Source organism: Echeneis naucrates, chromosome 16 (genome assembly GCF_900963305.1).
Source record: "Echeneis naucrates chromosome 16, fEcheNa1.1, whole genome shotgun sequence".
In the NCBI taxonomy this organism is placed as follows: domain Eukaryota; kingdom Metazoa; phylum Chordata; class Actinopteri; order Carangiformes; family Echeneidae; genus Echeneis; species Echeneis naucrates.
Genome location: NC_042526.1, coordinates 21,381,382 through 21,404,009, shown reverse-complemented (window position 1 = coordinate 21,404,009; position 22,628 = coordinate 21,381,382). Strand labels below are relative to the sequence as shown.

Here is a 22,628-nt window from a genome sequence, read left to right as displayed (position 1 = left end):
ATATGTCTAAACAGTTTGTTATTGCATTTGTTATTTTTTACATTGATGCCATTTAGTAAAATATAGTCTTCAAAACTGGCTGTTCATTAGATACATTGCTGCCTTGTAATAATCTTGAGTAGCATCCTGGTATTGCATCAAATGTTGTACAATATTCTCGTGCAGGTATTGGAATACCAAATGTCCAAATGGAATACCAAATGTTTAATCCAGTTCAACCTGAAGATTATGTTCGAAGAATGAAAGTGAAGCATATTTAATCCTCTATGACAGTATGAATTACACAACATATTTCTTTTTAGGTAGTGAGGTTTGTTTCTCCATAAAAAATTGAATAAGGTAGTCTATTTTTTTATTTATTTTTATAGTCGAAAATCTAAGATTAATCTAATATTGTTACAGATAAGTCTGCCTTGCATGAAACCAGACTGACCATCATCCATAATTGTGTCAAAACAAAACTTTAGTCTTTCTGTGAAGATGTGAGGCAATAATTTTGCATCATTACTGATTAAGGTTATCAGTCTCCACCTCTCACCCTAACCCTAACTCTCAATCAGCAGTTGATCCTTATTAGATTTAAGCATCAAGGTAATTAAAACTTGGCACATAGTTGCAGGAAGCTTACGGATTTCTATAGCCTCTTTGAAGACATACAGTAAAAACTTAGGAATATGACCTTGAAATACCTTATAAAATTCGCCAGTAAGTCCATCATTTCCTGGGGACTTATCTTTTAAGCTACTGATATTACTTTTTAGTTCTCCCAAGGATAAATCTTGTTCACAGATATATTTTTGAGTTTGGTCAATATGTTGTGCCTCATGGGATGGGCTGTAACTATCATTTGGTGCAGAATATAAGTTTTTATAAAACTTTTCACTAGCATTAGAGATTTTGGGGGGGTTTTCAGATATTTGTTGGTCAATTTTGAGTTTGCGTATTTTATCTATTGTAGCATTTCTTTTCTGTCGGGAACAAATAAATGCACCACGATTTTGATATATATTGTCCAACTCAGATTGCAATTCAAATAAATTATTGGTCTCGAGCTGAGAAAGTGTGTTATTTTCATAAATAGAAATTACAGCCTTAAGATTTTTTTCTTTAGACAGTTCCTTTCCCCTTTTAATTGCCATACTACTAAGCAAAAATGTTGTATATTCCCAATGTTTGCCATATAATTTCTCCTCTCGGGATTTCCTCCAATTTTCAGTTATGACTTCAATGGTTTCTTCTTTGAAGGATTTGTCACCTAAAAGTGTATTATTTGATTTCCAGTATTTGGCCCCAGCCGCCCTCCCAGCATAGGAATAAATAAGCTTGTCTTCATCACCAGTGGCAGCAACCAGCCACGAACGAATCCCTCCCTTCCAGGACTAGCGCAGCTGCACATTTGTAGCAGGTCGCTCTTCAGTCACACAGGCCAGCGCTGTGCTGTTTAGTCTTTGAGTCCAGCCCGCGCGATTCGCCGCAGCTCCGGGGCTCCCAGCAGTCCAATCATACTACTGCACAGAACTCGTCAAAGCCAAAGTACAGCTAATGTGGTAGAAACCGGCGTCATGGGAAAAATTTGGGGGGGAATGAGGTGGTCATGTGACCCAATGACCTTGTGACGTCTGAGGAAAAGATGGCAGCTCCCGTTAGAACAATGCTTCTCAAGTAATTTAATTCATCCTTTAAGTTGTGGAAAATATATCTGCAAAACAAAATTTTACTATCATAGGATTATTACAGCAGTTGTGACAGATATGAAGACCTTCTGTGGAAGAGCCAACCCGACCACTGGTGCTCTAGACTGGGTGGAGGAGAGCGAAGAGTACGACTACCACCAGGAGATAGCCAGGTAAAGCCTGGCTCACACGACAAGAATTTAAAAATCTTATAAGAGTCTGAAATTGGGTTGTATCACACACACAAGGAGAATATCATACATTTTCTCTTAAATCTTAAACACACACTACAAGATGTGAAGGTAATGACCAGCACATAAGACAGAATTTTATCAAGATTATCGGACTAGAGAGCGACGCACCACGTGATCCTACGTCATCTCACAAGGAAACGAATGTAAACAAAAGCACAAAAAATGGAGCCTAGTGCGGTCCTGCTGGTCTTGCCACAGGTCGACTAGAATACCCTCCTCGGCTGTCCAGCTCACTCGCACACCCTTCTCCTTCGTGGTCGTCATTTTCGTCGCCGATAACTTCCAATGACTTCCCTCGTAGGCGGGTCTCTCTGATTGGCTATGGCCATCCTCAGCGAAATCATCCCGATAAAAACATTTCACACATGTTTGAAAATGATCTGGGCGCCTCCGATTGTCGGGAGGGGCGAATCGGGGTAAAATCGGCCCGGGAAACCTGTAGTGTGAGCCAGGCCTAACACTGACCCAGCAGCATGGATACAAGCTGCATTATACACACTCATTGGATACTGTGCATGGGCTGGTGGGGGGGCATTCTATCATAATCTTCAATATCTTCAGTTTTTACTTGTTGTTGAACATCGAACAACTGTAAAAAAAAAAAAAAATAATAATAATAATAATAATAAAAATAAAATAAATAAGTAAATAACTTTACACTGGGCCAACAGCTCACCAAAGAACATAATGGCCTAATCTGAACGTGTAGTCCTTCCATTCAAATCTGAAATGGGTGTGTTTATTTTGCAGGTCCTGTTATGCTGATATGCTGCATGATCATGACAGGGTGAGTGTTGGGAGACATTACTGATAGGCTTGATAGGAATATCTGGAAAAAACTCTACTAACTGTCATGACTTAAAACAATCAATAGATAAACAACCACAGAGTGTCTTTGTAGCACAGCTGACATTTGTACTTGCTTTCAGAATAAGAAGTACTACCAAGGGATTCGGGCAGCTGTGGCCAGAGTAAAAGCGTGTGGTAAGAAGGTCATCATCTTGGACATTGGGACGGGAACAGGCCTACTGTCAATGATGGCTGTCACCGCTGGTGCTGACTTCTGCTATGCTGTTGAGGTGCATATTCTCTAAGTATACACTTAATGGATACTGCACATAAGCAGGACCAAATTAGTTCCCTCTCATGTTGGATACTAACGCTATCAGTTGTGCATGCTAATTGGATCTCCAGCCTAATTGCATTCAGTTTTTCTTGTCATAAATCTACAAGTAATCTGCAGCAGGTGGACTTGCGCAATGCAGTTAAAATAAAAAATGTTTGGTATCAAAGCTGCATAAATGAAAATATATTGGTTATAAAATTGTGATCAACTGATTAACCACTAATCATTTCAGTCCAAATGAGGCCATGTGAGACTTTGATAACATTGGCTGAAAAAGGCGAAACTGGGTCAAAATTAATCAACTTTCTTAAATATGACTAAAAATTCACATTTTGCCTGTGTATTGGAACAGAAGGATACATAGCAGGAAGTAGATATATATATATATATATATATATATATATATATATATATATATATATATATATATATATATATATATCATAATTTGTATTTATATAATCCCAACAGCTGCAACAATATAACCATGTAAAGGATATCTCAACAATGTATCTTGATTGGGAATCAAAGAAAATAGCCTTATGAAGTTGCCTTTTAGGTTTATTTCAAACCAAAAGAAGTTAAATGGTCCTGAGGAAACACATTGTCTACTTCACAAATATAGCTTCAATTAAATGTGAAAAATTAACTATTTTAATTCCGCTTTACACAAGTGGCTAGTTACTTTAGACTAGTCTAGTGAGCAGTTTTTTTTGTTTTTTGTTTTTTTTTAAACAAACTATCATAAGCAAATTTTTTTATTTTTATTCAAAGTTTTATTCACCTCTGTGATGTCAACAGCGTCTGGACGCTGCTGAAGGGACAAAATAGCAGCATGCAATTAATGCAATATATATATATATATATAGTCTCTTGTTTTCCTTTTGTCTGAAGGTTTTTAAACCCATGGCTGAAGCAGCTCAGCGAATTGTGGAAAAGAATGGCTTCTCTGACAAGATCAAGATCATTAACAAACACTCCACTGATGTGACTGTGGGACAAGGTCAGAGACAAATTAAGCACATACACACACTGCTGGATGTTTGCATTTACCAAATTTTCCTTTCAGTGCTTGTGTTTGAGATGTGTTGTATTTGTGATTTATTTTATTACAGATGGAGATATGCAAATGAAGGCCAACGTCCTCATAACAGAACTGTTTGATACAGAACTCATAGGTGAAGGAGCCCTACCCAGCTATGAACATGCTCATCAAAACCTGGTTCAGGTGTGTTACTGATATTTTAACAGTTTGCATGAGGCCAAGAAGTGATGTCTATGTCTTGTGTTCTAAATGATTGTGCCTGTCGTCTCTAGGAGGGCTGTGTGGCGGTTCCTCATCGCGCCACTATCTACGCTCAGCTGGTGGAGTCAGAGTTGCTGTGGAGTTGGGCTCAGCTGCAGCCAGCAGAGGTGGATGGAATCCGTCTGGTCCCCCCACCTGATGTGGGCCGCTGTGCTGGAGCTCATTCAGTGTGCGACATTCAGCTAAGCCAGGTGTCCCCAAACAACTTCACCCCACTGAGTCCTCTCTGCAAGATGTTCAGGTGGGAAAGTGAGAAAGATGAAGATGTTTCTTTTAAAAAGTTTTCTCTAAACATTTTCACATCCTCTGTATCCTTTCTCTGCATTTCGTCTCTCCCTTTCAGTGTGGATTTTAGTAAGCCAGTAAGCAGTACCTTCCAGTCTCACTCCTCCCGATTTGTGGCTCAGTCCAGTGGTCAAGCACAGGTGGTTCTGTCCTGGTGGGACCTTGACATGGATCCCAGTGGAAACATTGTGTGCACCATGGCTCCTGGCTGGACATACCAACAACCAAAGATGGCTCCGGTCAGTTGTAGTGCATATTGTACAGTACAGTTATATTCAGGCACCCATCATCCATTGTTAATGGTGTGTTGTGTTTTAGTGGAGAGACCATTGGATGCAGAGTGTCTACTTCCTGCCTGTGGAAAGCAGGGTGACAAAAGGAGATGAGCTCAGTCTAACTGTATGCCATGATGACTACAGTCTGTGGTATAGCCTCCAGTCTAACAGGTAAAACAGCTATCTCAGAAAAATCCTTTAGTACAATACTTGTGGAAAGCTAAGACAGCATGATATCTACCTAGCATGGCATGATCTGACAGCAGTCTAAAATTAATTTCATTTTCTTATAGCATGTTTGACAATTGATGCTTTTCATAAATTTCGTATAAACACACTAATACAACATTTTGTACTATAGTCTTTTCAAAATTTCATTGTGATGATGTGATCATATATCCCTCCTGAACTAGCTAATAGACTGTTCATGTTTTCAGCCACCAGACTACAGCCCCTCCGTCTCGTCCATGTTGCACCTGTCAAGCTCACATGGTTTGGACTCGGCCTCGTTTCGGTGAACTCAATGACAGTCAGCGTACAGAGACATACATCAAGGCATTGTGCTGTGTAAGTCAAGACAGATTGGAATCCAGACTTTTAATTTGTGATAGATTTATATATTTTTTCTGTTTCACCTGCTGTGTTACTTTCAGGTTCTGAGAAAGGACAGTGTGTGTCTCAGTGTCAGTGATGGAAGCCTGCTTCCTGTGTTTGCTCATATGCTTGGAGCCAAGAAGGTACTCTGCTGTGATCATGGACATGCTGGAGAGAACAAAACACCACACTCAGACTATGTTAATGACTCATATTTTTATTCACTTGACTTCTGCTTAGGTCTTGAGCTTGGAAAACTCTACAATGTCCAAACAAGTTATTGAGCAGGTACCTGACAACTATTCAAAGGGCTACATAAACTTTGGAGAGCAGAGAGATGCTCCTTGATATCTTTGCACTTTGCACTCAATTAACTCTTCAGGCAAAAGTGAGGAAGAAATTATCATGCTAAAAATTTTCTCCACAGGTGTTGGAAACTAACTTGATGAAAGGAGGTGTTGAGCTACTGGAGATGAAGCCAGACCAACTAACCAGTGGTGACCTGGGTGAACAGGTACCTTGAGAACAAGCCTGTAATGGTGTGTGTTATCTGCCAGGGTGTGCTGCTGTTACTATTACCTGAACTGGGAAATTCTGTAGTCTGCACTTGATGACTTATAGCCACAGGCCTAAACACCTGAGACATTGATGATTAACTGATTAAAAAATACTGACATAAAGAGAGTCTTTCAAAATCAACACAACAATTGAAGCTGCATTCATAACCACTTTTGACAATGCATCTTCTGTGTGTGGTGTGAAATATGCCCCTCATGAACAAACCCTCTTAGAACTGTCACCATGTGGATGGAAATGCACATCATTTAACGCTGACATAAAAATCTACTTGTTTTTTAAAAAATTCTGTTTTCCTTTCCGCATATGGCAAAAATTAATGCTGCCTTAGTTATTTACTTTACAGTTGTCATTTGTTAGAATTCAAACATATTTTATTACATTTGAGGCCAGAAATGAAAAGACAAAAAAAAAAAACAAAAAAAAAAAAACAAACCATACCAGACATGTAACTTCACATGTGACGGTGAGAATCTCACAAACAGATCTCAGTCCTGATGGGTGAACCGTACTTCAGCACCAGCCTCTTACCCTGGCACTCCCTTTACTTCTGGTACTGTCGGACTGCCTTGGCAGGACTCCTGCAGCCCAGTGCCACCATCCTCCCCTGCTCTGCCACACTTCACATGGTTGCTGTGGAATTCCAGGTGAGACAGAAGGGAATATTTCATAGATGCATAGAAATATGTATGTATGACACATTTTATAACGGTAATAGAATAATAACTGTTTAAAAATAAGTCAGTTGAATAACTCTTTTTCTTACTGCCTTTGTTAGGATTTGTGGAGGATAAGAGCGCCATGTGGAAAATGTGAGGGCTTTGATGTCACACCCATGGATGAAATGGTTCAGGTAACGTATTTCTGTATTGTTATTACTTGCATTTCTTATTTGTGCCTAGGGGCTCCGCACCAAGCCACTGGACCTGTCGTTGGACCATTGTTGTTATTGTTACTGGTTGAATTTCTTATTCATGCCTCGGCCCCCTGCACCAAGTCAATATTGTTTTTACTTGCATTTCTTATTCTTCTTTCTGAAGAGAACGGAAGCGAAAACATTTCAATTTGCTACTTGTCCTAGGGCTTTGAGAAAACTCAGGCCAATTATGTATCAAAACGTGCAGCTTGGTATCAGTCAGTGTGCTAAGGATTTTCTCTACCGGAGACACATTTTTGGTGGCATAAATGGCCAAATGCATCCAAAAAATCTACTACGTTTGCGTATTTGTGGGCAATTTGACTTTCACATTTTCAACCTTTTACTGCTACTTCCCCATACTTTCAGCTCCAGACTGCGTTCAAGTGACAAAAGTCTTGTCTGTTCATCACTGTTTTGATCTATTTCATTATCTTTTATGCTTTTTGAGCAGCAACTGTTCAAATATCATGCTCAGTTTTGACATATTTTCAGTTTATAATGAGTGTATATTGCACAAAATGTTCAGTTAGAGTAGTGTGTAGTTTCACTAGAGTGGAGAACTGAGGTGACAATTACCTGAAAAAATACTGATAAATCATTCTCACTGACCCATAGTATGAACTAGCCACACCGTTTTCTCGGAAATAGAAGAGATTCTCTTCCTGTTTCAGACAATGTGTCTACTTTAGTAGTGAGTCAAACAGAATTTGATCTGTGAGCCTCTGAAGGACATGTCCACTATCTATGTCTCCAATTCGCTCCAATTACTTGGGCGAACAGCAGAACTGTCTCTGTTGTTTTACATTGCTGTGTTGTCCACATTTTAGACTCTAGAAACAACAAAAATCCATCCACTGCCTCAGGAACTTGTTACAGCAGTCACCATCTGGTCAGTTTTAATATAGGAGTTACCATTTTGTCATAAGCCGCCCAAGTTTGAGGGCTTCGCCAATCCATTCTGGGCTCTCTGTCTCTGCTCTCAGGTTTTTGTCACAGCAACCCTGCTACAGGTGACAGCTGCAGGTGGAGCAATTACTTTATGACTGCTCCGATATTTGAGCAGCTGATCAGCTGACACACAGCTAGATGTACAGACACTGACAAACACACACACTTGCACGACACTGGATGCTCACAAACGCAGGAATTGATTGACATCAATAGAAGAGGGTGAAAACCAGGCAGCATGGCAGCATAATGGTTATAATGCCTCAAAACTACAAGGTTGCTTGTTCCTGGGTTTGCGTGGGTTTCCTCCAGGTACTCTGGATTTCCTTTTTACTCCTTTTTACTGGGTTTCTTCACACAGTCCTACGATGTATAAAAAAGACACATGTGTAAGTGATAGTTTGTCTTTGTCTCTCTCTGTGTGTTGGCCCTCTGATGTACCCCCGCCCCAATGCAAGCTGGGATTGGCTCTAGCACCTCCCTGACCTGGAAACGGATGACCGGTAGAAGATAAATGAACGAGGGTAGAAACTAACCATAACACAAGTGAAACAAACTCATTCTGCAATGAGCCTTCTCTTTGGCTGTCATTTCAAAGTTTTGGAGATAAGATATTAAGAAAAGCAGATAGGTTTATATTTATTTAACATGGTTTTAATTGGCCCAGGGACATAGCTCAGTGGTAGAGCACCCAGGCTTCAAACCCCAGCAACAATACAAACCAGTGGTAGCCTTGTGCTGGTCCCAAGCCCGGACAAATGGGGAGGGTTGTGTCAGGAAGGGCATCTGGCGAGAAAACAGCAGCCAAATCAATCATGCAAGCCACGGAGCTGCCACTTGCTGTGGCAACTCCAAATAGGGAGAAAGTTGAAAGAAGGAGGGTGTAAATAAAATGAACATGGTTTTAGTTATAGCTGTTTTTTTGTTCTATAGTAAAATCAGATTGCTTAAACATTATTCCTAAATTTCATGTCATCTGTCCTTTCAGCAATCTCTGGATTTTCGTGAATCACATGAGGCAGAGCCCCATCCTCTGTGGGAGTACCCATGCCGTGCTCTCACCCAGTCCACTGCCATCATGAACTTTGACTTCACAGAGTGTGTCCCTCAACAACCAATTAGCAGTCAAGGCTCAGTGCCTTTCATAAGGTAGGGTGTATTCCTAGAAGCTATCTATTATTAGGATATATTATTTAGAAAAAAGATCTCAGATTTCATGAAGATTTCATTCTTCAAAGTTAGTTTACATGTCTATTTTAGGAATGGTTGTTGCCATGGTATCGCATTGTGGATGGAATACCACCTAACCAGCGACATCACTGTTAGCGCAGGTCTGATCAAATCAATCACTGAGCAGGTATTATGGTTTTGTTTTCCTCATAAAATGAATCAACTTTGTACTGCAAGACTTCTTTTACTTTATTTTTGCTACTTAATGATCTTACTCTGTCTAATCCATGTAATTTAATAAGTGCAATGTGTATTTCCTGGTTTTCCTTTGTCAAATCTGGCTAAGTTTGTGAGTTCGTTTCAATAAAACCAATAGGAAGCAGCATAATGAAGTCATTTTCTGGAAAACCCAATGATTGCTTATATTCTCTTCTCCTGCAGGGGGACTGTGAGTGGAGTCGGCATAGGAAACAGGGAGTGTATTTCTTCAGATCACCATGGGAGAGTTCCGGTGATGGAAGAGCTGGAGTGTCTTACAGCTTCACCTTTGAACCAAGTTCAGGAGACATTAAGATGGACTTCAGCTTCAAGTGTCAGCAATGATGTTGAAAAACCACAAATTGTTATGAATTCTGAGAACATATTCAACATCAGGGGGTAAGCTTAGTATTTGCCTCTGATTTAAATTCAGTGCCTGACAAGTGGTAATAACAATCACCATCCCTTAAATTGAGCAGAATGTTATATTGTTTGTGAGAACAATTAATTTTATGTCCAAGAAATTAGTTGAATGAAGAGTTGAATAAAGTGTTTTGGTTTCCAGTGCATGGTATCTTCATTGTTTCCATGAGGGAATGATTAATTTCTTTCTGACACAGAGACAGCTGGGACTAACAATGTAGCAGTAGCTCTGCCAGTATCTCCAAATCTTTCTATATATATACTCTATATATATATACTGTGTATATATATGTATGTATATATATATATATATATGTATATATATATATATATATATGTATATATATGTATATATATATATATATATGTATATATATGTATATATATATATATATGTATATATACACTCACCGGCCACTTTATTAGGTACACCTGTCCAACTGCTTGTTAACACTTAATTTCTAATCAGCCAATCACATGGCGGCAACTCAGTGCATTTAGGCATGTAGATATGGTCAAGACAATCTCCTGCAGTTCAAACCGAGCATCAGTATGGGGAAGAAGGGTGATTTGAGTGACTTTGAACGTGGCATGGTTGTTGGTGCCAGAAGGGCTGGTCTGAGTATTTCAGAAACTGCTGATCTACTGGGATTTTCACGCACAACCATCTCTAGGGTTTACAGAGAATGGTCCGAAAAAGAAAAAATATCCAGTGAGCGGCAGTTCTGTGGGCGGAAATGCCTTGTTGATGCCAGAGGTCAGAGGAGAATGGCCAGACTGGTTCGAGCTGATAGAAAGGCAACAGTGACTCAAATAACCACCCGTTACAACCAAGGTAGGCAGAAGAGCATCTCTGAACGCACAGTACGTCGAACTTTGAGGCAGATGGGCTACAGCAGCAGAAGACCACACCGGGTGCCACTCCTTTCAGCTAAGAACAGGAAACTGAGGCTACAATTTGCAAAAGCTCATGGAAATTGGACAATAGAAGATTGGAAAAACGTTGCCTGGTCTGATGAGTCTCGATTTCTTCTGCGACATTCGGATGGTAGGGTCAGAATTTGGCGTCAACAACATGAAAGCATGGATCCATCCTGCCTTGTATCAACGGTTCAGGCTGGTGGTGGTGGTGTAATGGTGTGGGGAATATTTTCTTGGCACCAATTGAGCATCGTTGCAACGCCACAGCCTACCTGAGTATTGTTGCTGACCATGTCCATCCCTTTATGACCACAATGTACCCAACTTCTGATGGCTACTTTCAGCAGGATAATGTGCCATGTCATAAAGCTGGAATCATCTCAGACTGGTTTCTTGAACATGACAATGAGTTCACTGTACTCAAATGGCCTCCACAGTCACCAGATCTCAATCCAATAGAGCATCTTTGGGATGTGGTGGAACGGGAGATTCGCATCATGGATGTGCAGCCGACAAATCTGCAGCAACTGTGTGATGCCATCATTTCAATATGGACCAAACTCTCTGAGGAATGCTTCCAGCACCTTGTTGAATCTATGCCACGAAGAATTGAGGCAGTTCTGAAGGCAAAAAGGGGTCCAACCCGTTACTAGCATGGTGTACCTAATAAAGTTGCCGGTGAGTGTATATATATATATGTATATATATATATATATATATGTATATGTATATATATATATATATATATATATATGTATATATATATATGTATATATATATATGTATATATGTATATATATATATGTATGTATGTATATATGTATATATGTATGTATGTATGTATATATGTATATATGTATGTATGTGTATATATGTATATATGTATATATATGTATGTATATGTATATATATATATATGTATGTATATGTATATATATATATATGTATATATATGTATGTATATGTATGTATATATATGTATGTATATATATATATATATATATATATATATATATATATATATATATGAAGTCTGAATTTTACTGGGGGGAAGAACAGCATTCTTTCAACTTATTACCTCCTTTGGTGTTGTGATGGTGGCAGAGAACGCTGTGCAATACATCTGTCTAAAACCAAATTACTGAAGTGAAGTAAGTGGGATGCCTATAAACACCATAAGAGTAGCTTTAGTTTATTGTACATACATGGTTTATTCATTTATAAGCTTGAATAGCACTACTTTTGACTTCTACACAAAAATTTGCTCGTATTCGCTTACTATCTGATACAATCTAATTTGCAATGACAGTGAACTTCTTCCCATTTTCATCAAGTTCCACTGCTGGTCACGCTTGAAGCTTCAATGACAGTGATGTCCTCTGAAAAAGCAGTTTTCAGCTAGGAGCTGCTGAGTTGAATTTCTTCAGAAGCAACTCAGAATGGATGGGAAAAGTGAGGAATGTGATTTTTTTTAAATGAAGCATAAGTGATAAAGAAGAAGTCTGCAGTTTCACACATCTGTTAGTGTGTTGCCGTTCAGAACAACCTTCTCTCCTGGTTTGAATGCTGGCATACCCAGATACGGACAGCTGGCACATCGGAATGCATCACCAAGGTAACACTGCCATCAACAGATAATGAAAATAATTGAAATGATTATTTCCTCACATGGGTAATTGGTAAGTATATTGAAAGCAAAAAGTGAAGCAAGACTTTCCCAATGGTGAAATAAAATACACTCACACTTCCACAGGCAGATTTTGGTAAATTTGTCTTCTGTTTTCCTTTACTCTCCTCCGCCAACTCCTCAGCAAGACCACATGTGCTACAAATACATATGGCATCATGCAACATTTAAATAACCTAGCAGCTTCTTGCATATTGACTACTTAGCACACCAACATGTTTTGTCTGTGGTTTAAATACATATGTGCAGTGACCTCACCAGTTCTTGCAAGCTTTCTTCTTTTTTTCAGCTCCTTCTCCACAACTCCGTACTCTAAGAGATGCCGGATCTGGCTTCTTCAAGTCATCTTCATCCAGAAGAGCATCAGAGTCTACCAGATCCTAGAAAAGGAGCACAAAAGGCACATGAAAAACTTGATGAACGAAACATGATGTCATCTAACAGGTTACCACATATGAAGGAGTAAAAATATAAATAATTGACTCACCACATCATCATCGTTTATGTCATTGGCTGAAAGGGTCCACATTTTGACAGTGTTGGGATCGAGGGCAGGCTTCTCCACTGCAACCACAGATGATAGCGTTTCCCTTTGTAACTCACAAGGTAATGCTATACATTAAATATTAACAAAATAATTGTGTGGCCATATGTCCACATAGAAAATAACCATATGTCTCACCTACTTTTGCACCATTTATTCAACCTGCATCTGGCATTGTTTCACTGGTTTTCATGATGTTTTTGCATTTGGTGAGACATGACAATTTTTTGCAAAATCTGAGCAATGTTTTTAGAAGCATCATGCTAAAGAAATAAAAATTTACCTCCCTACAGATCCCAGAAATCTCCTTAAAGAAGCCCTGACTTATAAAACCTACCTGACTTAGATGTCTTTTTTCCAAATGATAATTTAATCTGGCTGGATGATCCCATCTCATAGTTGGGTTTGGAAGCAGATAAGCGGACTCTAGATATGTTGTTTCCTTGAAAACCACAGGCTGTCCTGAGAGAGCTCAATGCTTGTGAACTCAGTTCTGATTTACTGACCTAGATGGAGAGAGGTCAAACAGGTCAACAGGTCAAAAATGTGACCATTTTAAAATTTCCATTTTATTAATGCCAGGCCTGTTAGCACAGGTGTTATACCACTTCCCTCTCACCAAATCAAATTTATTTATATATTGCCAAATCATAACAAAGAGACATCAAGTCACTTTACACATAGAGCAGATCTGGACCAAACTCTTTATGGAGTTGTTAAAGAGATCCTACATATTCCTCCAAGAGAAAGCACTTGGCAAATGTGGCAAAGTAAAACTTTGTTTAAGAGGCAGAAACCTTAGGCAGAACCAGGCTCAGGGGGAGCAGCCATCTGACTCGACCGGCTGGTTTGAGAGTGGGGGAGAGAGAGCGAGCAAGAGGAGGTGGAGCGAGAAGTTTTAAGCCTGGTCTTGAAAATTGCTAAAGAGTCTGCCCCCCGGACCGATGCTGGAAGTCGGTTCCATAGAAGAGGAGCCTGATAACTGAAAGATCTGCCTCCAGATTTACTCTTGGAGACTCTAGGAACCACAAGTCCATCTAGAGAGCGGAGTGGCCTACTGGGACAGTAAGGAACTATGTGCTCTCTGAGATATGATGGAGCTTGGCCATTAAGAGCTTTATATGTTAACAGAAGAATTTTAAATTCTACTCTGTATTTTACCGGCAGCCGATGAAGAGCAGCTAACACAGGAGAGATGTGATCTCTTTTCCTAGTTCCTGTTAATATTTGTGCAGCAGCGTTCTGAATTAACTGAAGGCCTTTTAGAGATTTGTTTGGACATCCAGATAGTAATGAGTTACAGTAGTCCAGCCTAGAAGTTACAAATGCATGGATTAGTTTTTCTGCATCATCCTGAGAGAGGATATTTCTGATTTTCCTAATGTTTCTCAGGTGGAAGAAAGCTTCCCTACTGGCGTGTTTTATGTGAGGGACAAAGGACATGTCCTGGTTACTCCAAGGTTTTTAACAGTGGAGCTGGAAGCCAAACTAATGCCGTCCAGACTGACTATATAATTACATATGGTTTTTCTGTGGTGCTTAGGGCCGAGTGCAATAACTTCAGTTTTGTCAGAATTTAGAAGTAAAACATTTTGGCCTTAGCCTCAAACATGTTTGATGCTTGTTGATTACTATAATCCTCTTGTACATCATTGCATTCACACTATAGTAGAATAGCTTAGCTTAATTACCAAAAGTTACTCCAAGGTTTCTTACAGTGGAGCTGGAAGCCAAACTAATGACGCTCAGACCGATTAGACAGCGTTTCTCTGAGGTGCTGAGTACAAGAACTTCAGCTTTGTCAGAGTTAAGGAGTAAAAAGTTGCAAGTCATTCAGGTCATTAAGAGACCTTAAGTGTTATTAGCTGATTATTTTCATTCAGCTTCATTAACAAGAACAACTAAGTATCATCTGCATAACAGTGAAAATTTATGCTGTGCTTCTGGATTATATTGCCTAAGGGAAGCATATATAGGGTGAAAAAGACTGGTCCAAGGACAGATTCCTGTGGAACTCCATGATTAACTAAGGTGCATGATGAAGACTCATTGTTAGTCTGAACAAAGTGATATCTGTCTGATAAATATGATTTAAACCAGCTTAGTGTGGCTCCTTTAATACAAATTGCATGTTTCAGACTTTGTAATAGAATATTATGGTCAACGTTGTCAAAAGCCGCACTAAGATCTAAGTAGGGAAGTATTGAGGCCAGTCTATTGTCTAATGCAAAAGTTAAACACTGCAATTCCAAGAAAATTTTTCATGAAATTGTGATACTTCATGGCACATAAGGATGGCTTTCAAGCCATTTCAGTGTGAGTCTCTTACTCGCCTCTGTCACTGACATAAAGCCTGACAACTTCAGAGCTGACACCAGCTTCTCAGCAGTCCTCATACTCTGCATCTCAGCTCCTGAAAGATACACAAACAATGTCTGATATACTGCAGTGCAATGAGAGCTAAAAAGTTTGTGTAAGATTTTTCATGAACCCTGCCATATTATGGTGACTTTATATATATATATATATATTATGGTTAAAAACCTATTGACTCAGAAACATTAAAAAATAATACACACAAATTGTCAAGTCAGTGTTCTAAATAAACTCTTGCCACCCAATATGACATTGACACTCAAGGTGCTCACCAGTAACAGGTTCATCCAGAACAAGCTTCCCACCAGGCTTGAGCACTCTCATGATCTCAGCTAGTGTGTCTGAACTGTGTATAGAGTAGCTGTCAGCAAGAAGGCAAGAGAGCACCAAGTCAAAGCTGGATGCTGCATGGGAGGCTGAGAGGGGAACAAAGACATTTTTACAAAAAATAAAAAAATAAAATCATACCTTCAACTCAGTCAAGCCATACTTTGTAAGGCAGTCTAATAAAGCAAGAATTTGTGTTTTGGAGCTTTTTGTTCTAAACATAAGGCTTGTATGGTATAACGAGATAGTAAAGTCACTCACACAGCAAGAGTCTCTCCATGTTTTCCACTGACACTTTGCCATCTGCACCAACAGTTGCGCCCAGTTCCTCTGCATAGTCTTTCAAGGCTGCTGGTGCTGAGGGCTGCACCCAAACAAACAGCACCTTGTCGCCTGCCTTGATACCAAAGTCTTCCATGATTTCCTAGAGAAACCAAATTTTTGGGTTGGGATTAATTGTTAGTTGTAATGCTTGCCTTGAATGTAATCTCCATTATGACATTATAACAATGCTAAAGAAACATTGAGCCAATTTGTGAGACCATGGGTTGCAAAAAATTACTATTTATTTTGATGACAGTGGTAATGAGAACACTTGACTTTTGAAAATAAATAAATAAATAAATAAAAATCACACATGAAACACTTCAAAATCGTGCTCAAGTCCACTCCATTAGAGCAACTAGGTAAGTCTTGAAGTTAAAACGATCTGCTGGACCCTGATGATAATAAACTGGTGCATGACCATGACCAGCATTTCAAGTAGTGATAAGTTATTCACCTTTAAGATACCACGAAGTTATAAAGAATCAAAAGGTTAATTTGTCTAATGAGCATTACGTTAACACGGGCAAAACGCAATGGTTTAACAAACAGCGTGACACAGAAGACACCGACGATGTCAAGTTTATAAGACTGTTTACATACAGCAAGAATCAGGCACACGAATACTACCATCGAAATGTACCCAAGCTACCGTGTGATCGTTTCTAAATACCTTAGTTGTCCTGAATGTCATATATTCTAACAGAAAACACTGCGACCTACCTGCTAGCTTAATGATAGCTCCAGCTAGGAACAAGACGCATAATATCCGATTTTGGTTTTCAAAATAAAATGTAAATCGTTGTTGATGTATCGCTGGCGACAAATATTTAATAATATCAATAATATTGAGTAATTTTGACCCAAAAAATGTTAGGTATTTTTTATTTGAGCTTTTTAACTTGTAAATTTGAAATATTTGGTTCAATGTCTTATGTTTACAGGATACCAGAAAATATGGGACTTCTTTTTTTTTTTTTTTTTTTTAGCTCATTGCGGTTCTTAAATATAGAAAAACGATAAACAAATAAATTGATTGGTTCAAAAGGAACAACAAAACAATGGTGACAGAGTGAATCTATTTATAAATGCGACCGTTTAATGGGTTTTACGGTGAGCTGAGACGCGGAAAAGTGACGTAGTTATGTAAAAAAAAAAAAAAAACTTGGTGCAGCTGGACATGGCGTCGCTGCTGAGAGTTCTGCGGACTGGAAGGGCATTTCGGGGACTGGGCAATGGTGAGACAGGCCTATTAATGATTTTAAGTTAGTAATAGACTGAGTGGGCTGGAATTTTTGAACCTGGACCTATCAGGTCTTGAAGTCAAACGAATATTTTATTCGTTGCCCTTCCTGGACTGGCAGTAGGATCGTTATTGGGCTGCGCTTTGTTTGGAAAAAAAAAAAAACTAATTTACTAAACTTGGTTTGTGTGGTGCTACGGGTATGTTGAACTCATGATTCACAAATGTGTTACATGAACACGAGTTCTTTCAGCTAGGGGGCGTTTTGTCTTGGTTATGCAAATGTGTTTCCCCTGCATTCAGATGTCAGTTAATGGGGAACTCTTAGATAAACAAACTAAATTTTAATTGAATAATGCCCTTTTTTATGACATTTTGATACATTTTACACGTGTGTTGACCCAGTTCGTTTTGGAGGATGGAGTTGGTGGTGCTGTTGAAAGTCACTGCTTCCAAAATAGTTCTGTGCACTGGAATCTGTATAGTTATGCATACAAGCCTTAAATACTTGTATACAACCTGCTTTATGTAATTTAAATACAATTTGTAGTGAGTGTACATTCTTATGTACATAATAAATGTAGTATCAAAGAACAAAAGATGGTTATGAAATCCTTAAAGCTTGTCTCAGTTTCAAATTCACTGAAGGGAAGCTTTTCCTATGGAGAGATGTGCAGTTTTCTTCAAAACCGAGATCCAGAGCAGTTTGGGAAAAAACTAACAAACAAACAAACAAAAAAACCCACAGTCAAAAGTAGGTAAAGGATGGCCTGTGGAGAATACATTTTCAGCATTTGAATTTATTATAGTGTCATTTGTGAGTTACTTGAAGTGGATACATAAGGAAATGCAATTTTGTTCTGTTCCACCCCAAAGTCTCCAAAACTAACAAAATATTCCCTTTCCCACCATCAGCTTTAACCCGCCAGAGTGGCAGCCTGAGACGTGGCTTTTATGGCTCAGCACTGAGACTTGAGAATGAATCCAAATCTGACAAACCCCCATCCTCCTCATCCACAATGTACCATGAGCACTACCAGGCTCACCCTAATGAAAAGGGAGATTCTATCAGGTCAAACATGAGGTCAGTTAATGTAATCTGTAATGTGGATTTCTTATGCTAAGTTTGTTGTTGGTTATATTCTGACATGACATTGTGAGTGTCCACATTTCCTGGTGTAAAAGTCTCCTGATCATCCTTGTGCTGTGTTTGTGTTTAAACATCACTGATTATGTGTCTATATGAAGTTACCAGGATCAGAGTGGAGAACATGGTGAAGAGTATGAAACAGAGGAGCAACTTCAGGCTAGAATTTTTACCGCTGCTTTGGAGTTTGTCCAGCAGTATGGCTGGTCGATGGAAGCCATCGCAGCAGGTGCTGAGGTGAGCTGCTGTTAGGTTAAAGAGTTGGATGGCTTCTAGAAAAAAGACATTAGTACTAAGATGTGTGGTGCTATAACAATATGATGTCACATGTAGTATAAATATATAGTTAGTTGACAAATTTGAAATCTGTTAGACATTATTTTAAAAGGCTTCAATGGGTTCACAGTGGATGTAAAGGGTTCCACTGGATCGCATATATCTCACCTGACTTTTACTACACACTATGCAATTTTTTTTTTACTTCAGACAAATTATAAAAATTTGGAGAGCTTTGTGATGAATAAATATTAACTGTTTTCTACCACTACAAACCACAAATCAACCAATCAGAATACAGTGTGGAAATAAATATGTCACATGGATGCATTAAGAAAAGCTGAATACCAGATCCCCTGAAGGCGTTTGCTATAATCCTGGAAATGCTTTTGTTAAACTAGGGTTACAAAATAACCTTTGTACTCACCTTAATCTAATCTAAACCTTAATCGTGTGTGTGTGTGTGCGTGTGCGTGCGTGCGTGTGTGCGTGCGTGCGTGCGTGCGTGTTTCAGACACTGGGTCTGTCCTCTGCTTCCACTGGAATGTTCTCTAATGGAGCTGGAGACTTGGTCCTACATTTCATTGCTCAGTGCAATTCGAATCTGACAGATATCCTGACTGAGCAACACAAGCATGTCCAGCTGGGCCAGGCTGAGTAAGTTTGCATGCCAGCAATTCAATTTTAATGTTGAAAATTTTATTTACTACCATTTCTGTAGCCAGGGAAAAAAATATCTTGTGTGATGGCTTTTATATTACATTCAGTTCAGTTCTAGCTAATCCACCTTATTTTCAAACACGGAAGTAAATTGTGACGAACTTCCGTGTTTTTGTGCAGCACTTTCGGTCAGCCGCTTTCCCTTACCAGAGCTAACGGTGCAAGCTAATGTTGATCAACTGTGTCTTGGGTACACTATAAAGAAACCTTAAAAAAAATAAAATAAAATAAGATTGGAGGCTGGTACCACATCCTCAGACGCTTACCGACTGGCAGTACCAGTTTCAGTACATAGGTGATGTGCTGCCCAGTCAAAGCAAAGCTGACCTCCACTCTGCCTGGTTCCTGACTACATCGGCTGGCACGATCAAAATGGCTGGTTGTTCCTGCAATCACGTATGAAATAAAAATTCAATTGACACTTGAAAAAGACATTTTGACATTTTATTTAACATTTTATTTACCATTGACATTTTATTTAACATCAAGTTGTATGTGTAATTATAAATTCTGAAAAACTTTTGGTACCATTGAGTTCTTCAAATATAATAATAAAAATAGAAGAATTAAAGAAAAATAGAGGTGACAAACACGAACTGTTCCGAATAAAGCGAGCTCATTCTAGAAACACCCTCTTTCTCATAAATTGTAATTGTTTAGTTAATGTAATCACACACATTATATATGTATGTATATCATATATAAAAATTATACCACAACCAAGGCACAGTGGTCTGTAACTAGATAGAAAAAAACAAGTGGACATGACGTTTTTGCCTAAATTGTAGATTGACATTTTTAACCAGCATCCTCATGGATGAACCACAGGCAACGGGATTTATCGTCTTTCGGTGGAGGATGCAGATCATATTGCACCTTACATCCACATTCAGTTCTCGTACACAGCTGATGTTCAAAACACTCCCCCTCTAGGTAAACTTGTTTATACCAGTTATTATTATAGCCCCTAACTGCACAAGAGAGCCCAGTCTCCCTTGAAGCCATTACTTAACCAAAACCAAAACAAAACACAAATATCTCTCTGTAGCTGTGGTAGACACAAGTTAGCTAATAGCTACACAGTGCTGAGTGCTGAGCCGGAAGTGTGGCACAAAAAACCGGAAGCTGGCTGCATTCTGTCTTGTCTCTGTGCATCTGTGAAAAATGAGGTCAATACGAGAAAAAAGACACTCAGTCTAATTGTAGTTAAATCAGTGTTTCTAAATTGCACATAGGTGTGAGTGTTTTTGGGGGGGCTTTTGTTCCTTTATTCTGACGACATTAAGTGGCAAAGAGGCCAACAGGAAGCAGGGAAAGAGAGGGTAATGGCATGTAGCATGGGTCCCTGGATTGGGTCCAAACCCAGGACCTTGTGATAATGTGACACGCTAACCATGTTATTTATCTCTGTATGTCTCTATATGATGGACTGGTGACCTGTCCAGGGTGTACCCCACCCTCCCCAAATATCAGCTGGCATTGCCTTTATCCTGCCCACAATCCAGACTCATACATTTTATAGTCTGCTGCTTTTGTAAGCTCAAGAAAACTGCAACGCCAAAAAGATGCACATGCCAACTTTTAGCTTTGGCACTTGTGTTTCAGAACAAAGAAGACTTCTGACTTTCTTCGAGACGCTGTAGAGTGCAGACTGCGGATGTACATCCCATATATTGAGACATGGCCACAGGTGTAGTTTGGAGAATTCATGACAATGAGTCATGACAGAACGAGAAACCAAATTTAATCCTAAACTTTGTGTACCTGTCCTCAGGCAATGAGTATCCTGCTCCTCCCTCACAACATCCCACACAGCCTAAAACACCTGTCCACCCTCGTAGATGACATCTGGTACTATGCTGGAGACCGATCCACAGATGTGAGTAGATCCCATCATATTCAATCCCCTTCTTCTGCTTATACTATCCTGTCCCCCTTGTCAGGATCCTCATAATATCCGCCCTGCTACTTATCCAGCTAATAAAATCCAATCAAAAGTGTAATCATTGTCCTAAATGAGCACTCAGCTCATAGTAGGGATCAAAAAGCCAGAAAAGGAAATAGCTGTGATTTCACACCGTATCATTCTGTTAAAATGTACCTAAAACTCTCAGATATAAATTTTTTTTTTTTTTCGTTTGTTTGTTTACAGGAAAAAAAGAATATGTAATATGTCATAGAGGGTCAAATTGTTTCTCACCTTTTCCTGTTGTATATAATGTAATGTATTCTACTGTATATGCAGCATACGCCATTCCATTTTTTTAATCAAGCACAATAATATAAAACAATAAAATTGTCTTGCTTCTTTCAAAGTTTTATCAGATGTATTGCCCCTTTCCTACATAGATGAACTGGTACACCAAACGAGCAGCACTGACAGGCATCTATAATACCACAGAGCTGGTGATGGTTCAAGACTCTTCTCCAGACTTCCAGGACACCTGGAACTTCCTTGACAACCGGATTCAGGATGTAGTTAACATGGCTACCACTATCAAACAGGTAAGACACACTATCATTAAAACTGAAAAAGGAGATTTAACAAATGAAATGTAGTCATTACAGAGCCACTTTAAACTAGCTGATATTTGATCAGCTAGATGGAATTTTGATGACGTTCTTTAGCTTTTGAAATGTGCATTTAATTTTGTTCTGTAGGTGCAATCGACTGGTGAAACCGCTCTGCAGGGGCTAATGGGAGCGGCCGTAACAGTATGTGTTTGCCTCAATAATATTTGTCTGTGTGTATGTATGTATGTATGTATGTGTGTGTGTGTGTGTGTGTGTGTGTGTGTGTGTGTGTGTGTATATATATATATATATATATATATATATATATACGACGGCTCATGCATGTCGTGTTTTTACAGCTAAAGAATATCGCAGGGATGAACCAGAGGCAGTGATGATAAACTTCCTTTCAGTCAAATGGATTATGACAGACTCCGCATCACAAGTTGGATATTTTCTTTTTCTCCATGCTCTCATTCTGACTATTGGTATGAATTGCTATGAATATGGTATTAGGATTTTTATTTAGCAAAAGAAAGCTATTGCTCCTTACAGACCACTGATATTTCTTTGTGTTAATAGTGGCTTAGTTCAGTTGTTTCACTGCCAAAGATTTCACCATCATGCTCAGATTTCTTTTTGTATAAAAGGAAACACAGATGTTGCTGTTATTTTGTCTTTGGATTAATTAAGATTTCAATAAAATGATTATTATATATTCTGATTATATTTGTCTTTAATT

The 22,628-nt window shown here is 38.9% G+C and overlaps 3 protein-coding genes across 4 annotated transcripts; 2 read left to right on the top strand and 1 right to left on the bottom strand.

Annotated features, from left to right (window-relative positions):
* Nucleotides 1–1,509: 1,509 nt before the first annotated feature.
* On the top strand, nucleotides 1,510–9,951 carry prmt7 (protein arginine methyltransferase 7). The gene is made up of 17 exons (XM_029522572.1): nucleotides 1,510–1,846; nucleotides 2,678–2,714; nucleotides 2,857–3,006; nucleotides 3,948–4,056; nucleotides 4,169–4,281; nucleotides 4,371–4,600; nucleotides 4,703–4,883; nucleotides 4,963–5,090; nucleotides 5,357–5,486; nucleotides 5,573–5,656; nucleotides 5,754–5,801; nucleotides 5,941–6,027; nucleotides 6,575–6,736; nucleotides 6,868–6,942; nucleotides 8,945–9,105; nucleotides 9,217–9,313; nucleotides 9,568–9,951. The coding sequence occupies exons 1-17, from the start codon at nucleotides 1,752–1,754 to the stop codon at nucleotides 9,727–9,729; spliced, it is 2,049 nt and encodes a 682-aa protein (XP_029378432.1). The 5' UTR covers nucleotides 1,510–1,751; the 3' UTR covers nucleotides 9,730–9,951.
* A 1,934-nt stretch (nucleotides 9,952–11,885) lies between these two features.
* Nucleotides 11,886–16,762, bottom strand: ciapin1 (cytokine induced apoptosis inhibitor 1). Its single transcript, XM_029522576.1, has 9 exons — nucleotides 16,710–16,762; nucleotides 15,924–16,086; nucleotides 15,608–15,751; nucleotides 15,293–15,372; nucleotides 13,297–13,465; nucleotides 12,903–12,979; nucleotides 12,674–12,795; nucleotides 12,472–12,553; nucleotides 11,886–12,349 (listed from the first exon to the last, which is right to left on the bottom strand). Exons 2-9 carry the CDS (start codon nucleotides 16,078–16,080, stop codon nucleotides 12,239–12,241), a joined length of 942 nt encoding a protein of 313 aa, XP_029378436.1. The 5' UTR covers nucleotides 16,081–16,086; nucleotides 16,710–16,762; the 3' UTR covers nucleotides 11,886–12,238.
* Nucleotides 16,763–17,150: 388 nt separating this feature from the next.
* On the top strand, nucleotides 17,151–22,610 carry coq9 (coenzyme Q9 homolog (S. cerevisiae)). 2 transcript variants are annotated; one of them, XM_029522573.1, is made up of 9 exons: nucleotides 17,151–17,224; nucleotides 18,145–18,313; nucleotides 18,478–18,613; nucleotides 19,167–19,309; nucleotides 20,978–21,062; nucleotides 21,147–21,251; nucleotides 21,722–21,877; nucleotides 22,034–22,087; nucleotides 22,246–22,610. In XM_029522573.1, the coding sequence occupies exons 1-9, from the start codon at nucleotides 17,167–17,169 to the stop codon at nucleotides 22,279–22,281; spliced, it is 942 nt and encodes a 313-aa protein (XP_029378433.1). In that variant the 5' UTR covers nucleotides 17,151–17,166; the 3' UTR covers nucleotides 22,282–22,610. The 2 variants fall into 2 exon arrangements, with proteins under 2 accessions (XP_029378433.1, XP_029378434.1); XM_029522574.1 differs by lacking the exon at nucleotides 22,034–22,087.
* The last annotated feature ends 18 nt before the right edge of the window (nucleotides 22,611–22,628 follow it).

What these genes read in the sequence shown, in the direction of transcription:
- ciapin1 (XM_029522576.1), bottom strand. Translation starts at nt 16,080, where the DNA reads ATGGAAGACTTTGGTATCAAGGCAGGCGACAAGGTGCTGTTTGTTTGG. An exon ending in AAAAAAGACATCTAAGTCAG is followed by an intron (nt 12,980 to 13,296) that starts GTAGGTTTTATA and finishes CTGTGGTTGCAG; the next exon opens with TGGAGAAGCCTGCCCTCGAT. An exon ending in CAAAATCTGCCTGTGGAAGT is followed by an intron (nt 12,350 to 12,471) that starts GTGAGTGTATTT and finishes TGTTGATGGCAG; the next exon opens with TGTTACCTTGGTGATGCATT.
- prmt7 (XM_029522572.1), top strand. Translation starts at nt 1,752, where the DNA reads ATGAAGACCTTCTGTGGAAGAGCCAACCCGACCACTGGTGCTCTAGAC. An exon ending in GTGGTGACCTGGGTGAACAG is followed by an intron (nt 6,028 to 6,574) that starts GTACCTTGAGAA and finishes TCTCACAAACAG; the next exon opens with ATCTCAGTCCTGATGGGTGA. An exon ending in TCAAATCAATCACTGAGCAG is followed by an intron (nt 9,314 to 9,567) that starts GTATTATGGTTT and finishes CTTCTCCTGCAG; the next exon opens with GGGGACTGTGAGTGGAGTCG.
- coq9 (XM_029522573.1), top strand. Translation starts at nt 17,167, where the DNA reads ATGGCGTCGCTGCTGAGAGTTCTGCGGACTGGAAGGGCATTTCGGGGA. An exon ending in TCTATCAGGTCAAACATGAG is followed by an intron (nt 18,314 to 18,477) that starts GTCAGTTAATGT and finishes GTCTATATGAAG; the next exon opens with TTACCAGGATCAGAGTGGAG. An exon ending in TGGCTACCACTATCAAACAG is followed by an intron (nt 21,878 to 22,033) that starts GTAAGACACACT and finishes TTTGTTCTGTAG; the next exon opens with GTGCAATCGACTGGTGAAAC.